This window comes from Orcinus orca, chromosome 15 (genome assembly GCF_937001465.1).
Source record: "Orcinus orca chromosome 15, mOrcOrc1.1, whole genome shotgun sequence".
NCBI lineage: Eukaryota > Metazoa > Chordata > Mammalia > Artiodactyla > Delphinidae > Orcinus > Orcinus orca.
The window spans coordinates 57,836,833-57,848,982 of NC_064573.1; the positions used below are offsets into that span (position 1 = coordinate 57,836,833).

At 37.7% G+C, this 12,150-nt stretch overlaps 1 protein-coding gene across 3 annotated transcripts in view; it reads left to right on the forward strand.

Annotated features, from left to right (window-relative positions):
• The window catches only part of ARHGAP28 (Rho GTPase activating protein 28), a 146,887-nt gene extending 138,090 nt beyond the window's left edge, over positions 1-8,797 (forward strand). For 2 of the 3 annotated variants that reach the window (XM_033439376.2, XM_004275946.4), the window contains 3 exons: positions 733-857; positions 3,841-3,905; positions 5,981-8,797. In XM_033439376.2, coding sequence (XP_033295267.2) covers positions 733-857; positions 3,841-3,905; positions 5,981-6,075 — 285 coding nt within the window. In that variant the 3' untranslated portion in view covers positions 6,076-8,797. The remainder of the gene's footprint in view (positions 1-732; positions 858-3,840; positions 3,906-5,980) is intronic. The other variant, XR_007471828.1, reaches the window with a different exon arrangement.
• Positions 8,798-12,150: the final 3,353 nt, after the last annotated feature.

Consider the following 12,150-nt stretch of genomic DNA (forward strand, 5'->3'; position numbering starts at 1 on the left):
TCTCCCTCCCACCTTCCCTATCCCACCCCTCTAGGTGGTCACAAAGTACCAAGCTGATCTCCCTGTGCTATGCAGCTGCTTCCCACTAGCTATCTATTTTACATTTGGTAGTGTATATATGTCCATGCCACTCTCTCACTTCGTCCCAGCTTACCCTTCCCTATCCCTGTGTCAAGTCCATTCTCTACGTCTGCGACTTTATTCCTGTCCTGCGCCTAGGTTCATCAGAACCATTTTTTTTTTTTAGATTCCATATATTTGTGTTAGCATACGGTATTTGTTTTTCTCCTTCTGACTTACTTCACCCTGTATGACAGACTCTAGGTCCATCCACCTCACTACAAATAACTCAATTTCGTTTCTTTTTATGGCTGAATAATATTCCATTGTATATATGTGCCACATCTTGTTTATCCATTCATCTGTCGATGGACATTTAGGTTGCTTCCATGTCCTGGCTATTGTAAATAGTGCTGCAATGAACACAACCCAGTTTTCTTCCCTCATGATTTTAAGGCATTATAGTGAGACCTAAGCCTGTAACAAAAGTAAAATCCCAGATTAAGTTTAGTCATTAGTAAATCTCCTGTTAGGAAGAAAGCAATGTTTCATTCTGGTTAAATCCTGGTCATGTTTACATGTTTCCCTAATTTGGAATGCCACTGATTTTCATGTCTCTTAAGTGTAATCATTGAGTTTAACAGAACGTACCGCATGTTTCCTCCTTGGCAGTCTGACGTGCCGGAGGGAGTCATAAGGATCCATGCGCCCCTTCTCTCCAAGGTGTCCATGGCCATTCAACTCAACAGTCAAACCAAAGCCAAAGACATCTTGGCGAAATTTCAATATGAGAACAGGTGAGTAGAAGTGAATATGAGTCTCTGTACAGGAAGATGAACTTTTATCTGATGAGAAACTCCAGGCATTTGAAAATTTGACCTTTTTGAAAACTTAGAACCTGTTACTGTAAGGACTTCACCAGTAAATGAAGAATCAGAAGTAGAGAAAGAAGTTAAGTAGACCATAGAATTATCAGTAACAAAACTTTTTTTTCAAGGAATTTCTACAATTGGGATTCTAAAATAGGTATCTTCTGTCCCGGTGTCTTCATTTACTCAATTGGTTTTACTTTTTAGTTGAATAAAAAAATTAGCAAGTTAGTTTTGTAGATATCTTGATAGATTTCTAGGAATATCATTATTCCAGGCTCCACTGGGCTGTAACATGACTATATCAAGTAGAGTTTATGTAGTTGAGTGAACATCATAGCTGTTGGTCTCCCTAAAACCTACTACCAATAAACCTTAGGATCAGAGTGATGTTGACAAAATATTTTTTACATATCTGCCTTAAGTCATGTTAAAGAGCATAAATCATGATAATTTTTGTACAGGCATACTTATTCAGGGATAAACATTTGCCCTGAGGAAGACGAGAAGCACTAGTTTAAATCTAACCATGATAAAGCAGGTACAGTTTGATGGTCTCTAGTACAACTGATGGATATCCTTTAAAAGCAACTTTCCAATCATATTGAAAAGGAGTAGCCATGTTGAGCAAAAAAAGGTTACATATTGCAAGACTTCATTTATATAACATTTTTGAAATGACAAAATTTTAGAAATGCAGGGTAGCTGAGTGATTGCCAGAGGTTGAGGAGAGTGATCATGGAAACTGGTATTGCCCCGATACCAAAACCAGACCAAAATAATACAAAACAAACACTACAGACTAATATCTGTCATGAACTTAGATACAAAAGCCCTCAACAAATCTAATCCAAAGTATATTAAAAGAATTATACCTAGAACAAGTGGGATTTAGTTCAGGTATGCAAGATTAGTTTAACATTCAAAAATCAATTACTGTAATCCATCATATCAATTGGAGAAAAATCATATGATCATGTTAAATGATACAGAAAAAGCATTTGACAAAATCCATCACCAATTCATGATAAAAACTCAGCAAATTTAGGAAAAGAGGAGATCTTCTGCAACTGGGTAAAACTTTTAGAAAATAACATAGGAGAAAACCTTTGTGATAGAGGACTAGTGAAGAATTTCTTAAACTTGACATCGTATGACTCATACGAAACAAAAATTGGTAAATTGGACTTCATCAAGATTGAAAACTTGTACACTGAAAGACCCTGTTTAAAAGATGAAAAGACAAGCTAAAGACTTGGAGAAAATATTTATAAAGTACATATCAAACGAAGGACTAGTATCTAGAATGTATAAAGGACACTCAAATCTCAACAGTGCAGAAACAAACAATCCAATTTGAAAATGGGCAAAAGACATGAACAGAAGAAGATATACAAATGACAGATATGCACATGGAAAGATGTTCAGTATTTTTAACCATTAGGGAAATACAAAACCACAATGACATATTAAACACCTATGAAAATGGCTAAAAAATAATAATAATGACAACACCAAGTACAGGTGAAGATACAAAAAAACTGAATTACTCATACATCAGTGGTGGGAATGTAAAATGGTCTAGTCACTCTGTAGAACAGTTTGACAGTTTCTTATAAAATTGAATATGCAACTGTTGTGTGATGTGGCATTCACACTCCTGGGCATTTATCCCAAAGAAATGAAGATTATGTTTACACAGAAACCTGTACACAAATTCTTATAGCAGCTTTATTTATAATAGTCAAAAACTGGAAAAGAAAAAACCTATGTCCTTCAACAGGTAAATGACTAAACAGGCCGTGGTCCATCCATATCACATGTGCTACGCAGCAGTAAAAATGCAGCAGCCTGGGTGAATCTCCCGGGATCTATGCTGACTGGAAAAAAAAAAGCCACTACAAAAATGTTCCATACTGTGTGTTTCCATTTATATAATGTTTCTATAAATGACAAGTTTGTAGAAATGTAGAATCCAGGGATAAGGGGCGGAGGATGGGGACAGGGGGAGGGAGGTGGGTGTGGCTATAAGGAGAACAAGAAGAGTCTTGTGGGGAAGGAAATGTTCTGTACCTTGACAGAACCCATGTGGCGCTTCTGGTTGTGACATCACACTAGGGTATTGGAAGATTTTACTATTGGGGAAACTAGGTAAAGAGTACACAAGGATGTGTCTGTATATTTTCTTATAACCACATGCAAATCTACAACTATCTCAAATAAAATGTTTAATTAAACAAAGAGGGTGCACGTCGTTCTCCCTCACAGCAGAGAGCCGAAGACCATCTTTTTGAGTAACCAAGCTGACAGTTCTAGTGGGCAGGAGCTCAGCGATGGTCTTTCCAGACTCTTCTGACCCGGCAGCCTAGTCTGGGATGGAAGATTAAAATTGGACAATTATTTTCTCTGACTTGCAGAGACATGCAACAAAGGGCAGAGACATGCAACAAAGTCAACGTTAGTTTACAAAGCACTGGGCAAGCTTAGAAATGTGCCATGGGCTGAGGAAAGAATCTCATTCAATTTTTGGCAAATACAGAAATGGAACCTGATGGCTTTTGAACTGAGAGTAATGTTGCCCTTGACAAGGCAATATTAAACATCCAGCTGCTCCTTGGCCAGCCTTGATGTGTCAATAAGGTGTCCTCTCTTAAGAGGAGCTGACAGTGGTGGATGGAAGGGCTGGGGTGGCCGTGAAGCCTGGCGGCGTCCAGCTTCCTCTCTGCCTCAGATGCTTGTCTGTGTCAAGCAAAAAAAAAAGATTTTATTATCACTTCAGTCATAATAATGATTTGTGTGGTGTATTTCACCCAAGGCAGAATGATTGTTTGTTGCCATGATTATTTAATCCACAGGTTTACCCCAGATCACAGAGGAGGGTTTAAATTATATTGCTTTCTTCTTTTCTCAGTCATGGTTCATCGGAAGGCATTAAGATCCAGAACCAAAGATTATATGAAATTGGAGGTAATATAGGTAAGCATTCTTTAATGTTTTTACTCCTACATTCTCTGATTACTCTAAAAGAAATATGCTGCTCTTATTGTAAGTGTACTTTACAAATTTCTTTAGATAGAAAATCAAAATCACTGTGTCAGATTTTTTAATTCTCACATAAGAACCGTATGACTTTCCGAAAATATTTTCAAAATTTAAATGTAAATAGTTTAGTCGATGTGGAGTAGATTTTTGCGTCTTTTAAATGTGACTCTGAAAGTTGGAGAGTCTGGAGATTCATGCAAACGAAAGGAGAAATTGTGGCACTTTCATCATCTCGACATCCTTTGTGTTGAACTTCCTGCTCAACTCTCAGTCCAGATTCATTTTTCCTATTCCCCTGAAGGGGGACAGAAAGGAGTAAAAAGAAAATTCCATCCACGTGCCTCTGTGTCCTTACCTTCCTCTTGCCCCCCTTCACAGTTGGGACGAAATACCCGTGCTCCTGTTTAGGGCGGCGCCTCCCTCCTGTGGACGAGGGCTTGGTCAGTCTCCCATCCTCTCCTCTGTCATCAGCTTTTCCCTCCCAACCACACCATTTCTCTCTGCATAAACAGTTTTGTAATTTTTCTCATCTCCACAAAACTCTCTCTTGACCCCCTTCAAGCCTACTCCCATTTCTCTGCTCCACTTATAGCAAAAACTCCTTGGATCATTTGTGTATATACTCCAGTTTCTTCCTCTCCTTCTCTCTTGAAGGCACTCCAGTCAAGCTTTACCCCTCAACACTTCAGAATTGCTCTTTGGTCGAGGTCACCGGAGGACTCTTCTGTTGTGAAATCCAGTGCTTCATTTTGTCTTTACAACTGCCTGGGTTGATCTTTCCCTTCTTTAAGAAAACACTCTCTTCACCTGGTTTCAAGGACCCCCTAAGCTCCTGGCTTTCCCCCCACTTCACAGGCTGCTCCTTCTGAGTCTCTTCGGCCTGTTACTTCTCACCCTCTCAACCTCGGAGCACTGGAACTTCTGTCTGCACTTACCTGCCATGGTGAACTTAGTGCACCTCATTGCTCTGAAGGCACCTGGATGCTGCCATCTCTCAACATCATGTGCAGACTCCCCTGGACACCAGCTTTCATATCCAGTCCCCAGCACATCTTGCCCTGGGCCTTCACATCCGCTTTGACTTTTGCCCTGGATGCTTTCCATTGGATGGTTCCCTCCTCACTCCCTTACCTCTGTCAGGTGTTGGCCGCTGTATCAGCTTCTCAGTGAGACCTTCCTGGATTGGACCCTCTTTCTGCGCCTTCTCCAATTTCTTGTTCTCTCATGTTCTTATCACCAGCAGACTTACTTTCTATCATACTTGCTTATTTGCTAGTTGCCTTTTACCACTTTTAGAACGTAAGCACCCCGAGGGCAAGTATTTTTGACTGTCTGGTGCATTGCTGTAGCCTCAGCCCGTACAATAGTGCCTGGCATGTAATAACTCAAGAAATATTTGAGAAATGAATGAATGAATCAGGCAAGCAATTAAATATTGCTACTTTTGTTTGAGACTTTAGTATACATTTCGAACACACTGTACATAAGAATTTTCAAATGTATTTGCCCCCATGGAATGATCTTTTTGTTGTTATCAATTCCAGATCTCCTGCCCACAGGAAAAATGAAATGACCTTCCCTAAAATGAACTTGATATTAGTGTCTAGTCCTGGTCAAGTTTCTATCAATAAAACCGTTAGAGGATATGTATTGTCATCTAAATGATCATTAGTGCTCATTATCATATAAATGAATTGATACCTGAAACAGGTTCTTGTCATATTTTTCTAATTGATATAGTGAGTCTAGGGAACAATTTGCTTGTGATTAGCGTGTCTGTTTGCTCCCCAGTGTCACATGGGATTTATTTGAAGTACTTCACAGTCAGAAGCAAAGAAAAGAGGGGAGGAAGGCTGGCTTTGCTAGAAAACTTTAAAATGTATTCATTTTTGGCTGAGGGAACTATACTGGCCTTATTTGAGCCTTGCAAACACACATACATGCACACATGCACACACACGCATGGAAGTGTGCACTTTTGAAAACATACTGATTTTTCTTTCTTTTAGGACAGCACTGCTTGGATCCAGAGGCTTATATATTGGATGTATATCATGTAAATCCCCAGGCAGAATGGGTGATTAAACCCCAATCAAGTGTTTGAAATACCCCCCAAGATGGCAGCTATCGTGCATTACCTGCCAAGGAGTCCTACATTTGGTAGGGAAAAAACAAGACTGCTTTTGACGTGTTTGTTCCTAGAACCCTCTTGGTGTTTCTCAGCCCAACTGGTGTCTCCCACTGGTGTCAACACGAATTGTGGAAGAGGAACTGGTTGACCATTTGAGCTGAAGCTTTCTCATGATGGTTCTTTGATAAGAGTGAAGTAAAGAGGATGTGATCCTTCCAGAAGAAAGGCCAATATAGAATATGGAACTCTAATCGTTTCTAATACTTTGACTTCACAGCAGAAATGAATTTGGTCCTCTACCTGGGGATAAGAAGCACTTCTTGATGTAGCAAATGCTACCAAACACAAGAGGTGGAAAAGACTTTTTTTTATATACTTATGTTATATATATATAGACATTTTTGAACAAGGATGCCAGAAATAACAAAAATTTCTGCTCTGAAAAATAATTTAGATCTACTTACCAAAGAGAATCAGTTTCCAGAGTCACACAAACAATGTTTATGCTCTGACTTGCTTCTGAATTGGAGGAGGAGAACCTTCTATTTAAAAACCACTGTGTTGTTATGTATGCTGTACTGTATTGTGGCTGTCTGCATTCTGGTGCAAATGAACGTTTCCCTATCTTGGGCTGTTGAAAACTGACATTCTTAAAGCTTGTTCTCTTATGAGCACAGGTCCCCATAGTTAAGGTTAGGTTGAAAAGGGCTGTTCCTGTGCGTCCATAACCTTTGGTGTAGTCAACGGTCACAGGGCCCCTATTTCCTCATCGTGAATATGGTGCTCAGTGAATAGCTTTCCATGTGCCAGGCACAGATTTCCTTTCCTCATCAAACATATCATTTTTTATATTTCACAGCTGTAGAGAATCACTTCTGCAGCCCCAGTTTTAAACTGCAGAACTGCCTTTGTCCAACTGCTCTTTCTTCACGAGTGCTGAAAAATACTGTTATATCCAGATTTTGTATGCTGTAAAAACAGGTTTTGTTTCTGTTCATCAATCATAGACTTGGCCAAGCACTGTGGATTAGCATCAGGCTTTAAAATCAGATGAATGTTTGGTGAGCTGAAAACTGCCTCGCTATCAAGATCCCACGGAGCCATTTTCCAGACCTGCAGTTGGTGAGAAAGCACAATTCATGATTCTAATTGAGAGCAAATCTGAAATTTGCTGGGGGGTTGGACAGCCCTGCCTTTCATTTGGAGACTGCAGTATAGTCGTTCTAGAGTTGGTTAGAAATGGGGACAGAGGTCTCATTTATCCCATGTATGTGCTTTGGATTAGAATCTACTAATTAGATTGAGATTTTGATGAATTTACACCAGTTTTAATGAGATTTAACGCCCAAATGACTCTCTCTTGCAAATCAAACAATAGACAAAGTTGCTCACCAATGCAGAATACATTTAATCTACTTACCAAGTCTCAAAACAAAATGTGATAATAATTTAAGCCTATAGTATAGAAGAAATCTTTTACATGCTCATTATGCCTTGATATCTATAAAAACATAATTTATATTCAACATGTAGATAATTGCATTTCTGGCCATTAGAATTTTGTTATATTTTTATAGAAAACTCAAATATCCATTCATTTTATTTGCTTATTTGAGAATTTTTTATTTCCTTTGCCTGAAAACCCATTAGAAGATAAACATGTGTTCTGTTGGTTCATATTTATTCCTACATTTCATCAGTTTTCAATGTATGGCTAATTGACGGCATGTGAGTTTACATAATGAACTTTGAGGGTCTGAGAAAATGCCGTTATCATTTTTGCAATTCAAACAACAGGAGTAAACATTTTACTTCATGTAGTTGCTAAGGTCCAAGACATAAGATGGCTGTAATTTATGCCCACATACATGGAAGAAATTCTTCAAATTAGCTGCCTTACACTTCTGTGTATGTATTAAAACAATGATTTTTCTCACTGAATTTCCTATCATTTAGAATATATTCTGTTGTGTTTAGAAAATTCACAGATCTATCCATTTAATTTTTTATTTGGGAATTTTTTTTATTTCTTTTGACTGAAAACACATTAAGACAGATGCATAAGTTCTAAAGGTTTTAAGATTTACTTCATTAGTCATTAGTTTTAAATAAATGGCTAACAGATGACAGATTAAAAAAAACTAAGTTTCTGAATTTCTTATCCACTTTTATGTGGTTTTAGATGTCAAAGGCTTAGCCCAGTCAATAATTTTAATCACTTCAGTGCATACAAGGTTGTGTGACAACTTTCAAATAACTATATGATATGGAAGCCCACGTCAATACCAATATCATTGGATATAACCTGAATTTTTAGTCATCAAGTTAACAAACTGATTAGAGAAGAATTTCCAGTAGACACACAAACTAATTTTTGTGTGGTTAAAGAAGTTCTTTTTACTAATTTTTACTTTTCTTTTTTTTACTAATCTTATTCTTAATGAATAATTTTATTCTTAATGAATAAACAAACCCCTACAATTAAAACTCAAAATTGCTGGTCACCTAAGTGTTGAAAAAACTGTCTTTGCCTTATGAAGAGTTGTTTTTTAAAATAGTTACAGTAATCTGTAACAGTGAATAGTGTAAAAGCAAACATGAATAGTATATCTGCAAACAAAAGAAGAGTCAGATACTGGGCTTCTAAATTCTTTTCTTGATAGCTTCCCACCTCATCTCTTCCCAAGCGCTCTTGGTGTACAGTTAGGAAAATTATATCTACGAAAACATTAGAGAAAGTTAACGTTTTAGGAACAATTATTCAGAAAAAAACCCCCTAGAACAGGCTCATTCTTTCCTCCATTCTACGAAAGAAGATCCCTTTGCTAAACAGCTCACTTGGGGATATGATTCTTGGAGTCATTGAACAATGAGTTTAGTGAGTTCAAGGAGTGACCTTTGAACAGACTGGAATATTAATCTCTTTACAATGTATATACAATATAAACTACCTCACTTGTCTTTCTTGGGAGAAAAAAATAACAGACGTTAACAATTTTTGTTACTGTTCCTGAATCTTATTATTTAAGTCACTTCAGTTAGCTTTCAGTGTACATTTAATAATATACATTTAATGATGTAAAATATTGTTAGCAAAAGCTTTAAAACCAAATACTCTGTAACTATGATGTGTGGTGTAGACGCTGAGAGAATCCGTGTCCCTTAGTCATTGTCTTGTGTGTTTAACTGTGCTGAATCACAGGTTTTCAAATGTAGAAATTCACTTCATCTTCTTTCATGCATTTTCAACCGCTTTCCCCACATTGCACTTGACTAAAAGTAGCGTGAGATTAAACTTCTATCAAGCATATTTCAACTGTTTTTCATAAATGTATCACATGTCTGAAAGGAATATATATTACAGGATTGAATAGTTTCTGTTTTCTGACAGGCACTTTCAACTGTTTTTTTTTTCCATAAATATGTCACTTAATAAAAAATAATATGACATGGATTAAAATGTTTCTTTCAAACATTTTCAACAGTTGTATACACACACACACACACACACATACACACACACACCCCTTAATTTAAAAATAACATCTTTTCTTTTAGGCATTTTCCAACTTTTCTAAAACTATGTGCTTTGATTGAAAAATCATGTTGTCACTAGGTTGCCAATTTTTTATGTTGTCTCCCATCTCAAAAGTTAATGTTCTTTCATCCCATCAGTTTCATTGTTAAGTATATGTATGTTGCATTTTATCCATAAAAATAAAGAGGAAAAAACTAAAAACATTATCATGAGAATTCTTATATTCAACTAGTCTGAGGTTACCGTGGTGCTGGTGAAAGAAAAGGAGCTTTAAATTCAAAAGGTTTGTGTCTGGGCCCAGTTTCTGTCACCTACTAGCCAGATGGTGGTCTCGTGCAAAAATCACGAGGCACTGAGGTAATGGTGGGTGTTTGTGCAAAAACTATTTACTAAACTTGTTTGAGTGCTTTTTAATCTGCGCTTAAAAAAAAAAAAAGAATCTTTTCAATAGATACAGAAAAGACATTTGGCAAATTCAGTACTCATTCATGATTTTTTTACACTCAACATTTTACTGTATACCAAAGCAAGGAAAAGAAATAATAAAAGGCATAAAGATTAGAAAAGAAGAAATAAAATAGTCTCCATTTGCAAATAATATGATTATTTATGTACAAAAGCCTAAGGTATCTTCAACTATTAGAACTAATAAGATAATTTAGCAAGGTCATGGAATACAAGATTATTATATAAAAATAAGTAGTATTTTTTATGCTAGCAGCAAGCCATTGGAAAATAAATTTTTAAAGCTTCCATTTAGAATAGCATCAAAACACAAAAAAATACTTGTGAGTGCATTTAACAAAATATATGCAAAACATGTATACTGAAAACTACTACTATACTAAAAGCAAAATATTTGTGGTAGAAATGAAAGTAGCTGAGTAAATATATAGATACAGTATGTTTCTAGATGGGAAGAGGTGGGTGGAAGAGAATTGGCAAGATGTCAGTTCTCCACAAATATATCTGTAGATTCAGTGCGATCCCACTGAACCTGGGCCCCCTGTATTGGGAGTGCGGAGTCTTATCCACTGCACCACCAGGGAAGTCCCTCTACCCCTGACTCTTGACTGTGGAGTGGGTGCTCTCCTCTGCTGGGCATCCTGGAAGCTTTTCACCCTGCTTGAGCCCAGTTGCAACCTCTTCCACTACATCAATTTGGAATCCTGTTGGCTGTAACAAGTGATGAAGTACATTAGCTCAATTCCAAAGATCTCTGCAAAATGGGGTTTGACAGCAAAGCATATGAGCAGATGGAAAAGACTCAGGAGTTCCCAGGGATGCTGGGGGCTTCCACAGACCTGCTTCTCTTATCATCCCAGCAGTAAATGACACCTTTCCTGACAGGCCAGACAGAAGTTGGGAGCAGGTGGAGGGCAGTCACCAAAGGTTCATCTGAGTTTTATCAACTAACAATCACATGCTGACTCCTACAGAGTGTCATCTTGTTTGTGAACTTTTATGCTCTAACACTTCATTCTCAACTGTTGCTCTGCATTTGTGTAACATTTTTATTACTGCACAGCAGCACAGCCCTTAGCTCCATGTCTTTAGATGACAGATGGGGAACAGGCTTTTCTACCATGTGGCCCTCACTATGTCACACTGCAATGGGGCAGTAAAAAGTTAGCCATAGAAGGAAATAATTGATAAATTGGATCCACAAAATTTTTTTTTTTAACATCTTTATTGGAGTATAATTGCTTTACAATGGTATGTTAGTTTCAGCTTCACAACAAAATGAATCAGTTATATATACACATATATTCCCATATCTCTTCCCGCTTGCGTCTCCCTCCCTCCCACCCTCCCTATCCCACCCCTCCAGGCGGTCACAAAGCACCGAGCTGATCTCCCTGTGCTATGCGGCTGCTTCCCACTAGCTAACTGCCTTACGTTTGGTACTGTATATATGTCCATGCCTCTTTATCGCTTTGTCACAGTTTACCCTTCCCCCTCCCCATAGCCTCAAGTCCATTCTCTAGTAAGTCTGTGTCTTTATTCCTGTTTCACCCCTAGGTTTTTCATGACATTTTTTTTTTAAATTCCATATATATGTGTTAGCATACGGTATTTGTCTCTCTCTTTCTGACTTACTTCACTCTGTATGACAGACTCTAGGTCTATCCACCTCATTACAAATAGCTCAATTTCGTCTCTTTTTATGGCTGAGTAATATTCCATTGTATATATGTGCCACATCTTCTTTATCCATTCATCCGATGATGGACACTTAGGTTGTTTCCATCTCTGGGCTATTGTAAATAGAGCTGCAATGAACATTTTGGTACATGACTCTTTTTGAATTATGGTTTTCTCAGGGTATATGCCCAGTAGTGGGATTGCTGGGTCATATGGTAGTTCTATTTGTAGCTTTTTAAGGAACCTCCATACTGTTCTCCACAGTGGCTGTATCAATTTACATTCCCACCAACAGTGTAAGAGGGTTCCCTTTTCTCCACACCCTCTCCAGCATTTATTGTTTCTAGATTTTTTGATGATGGCCA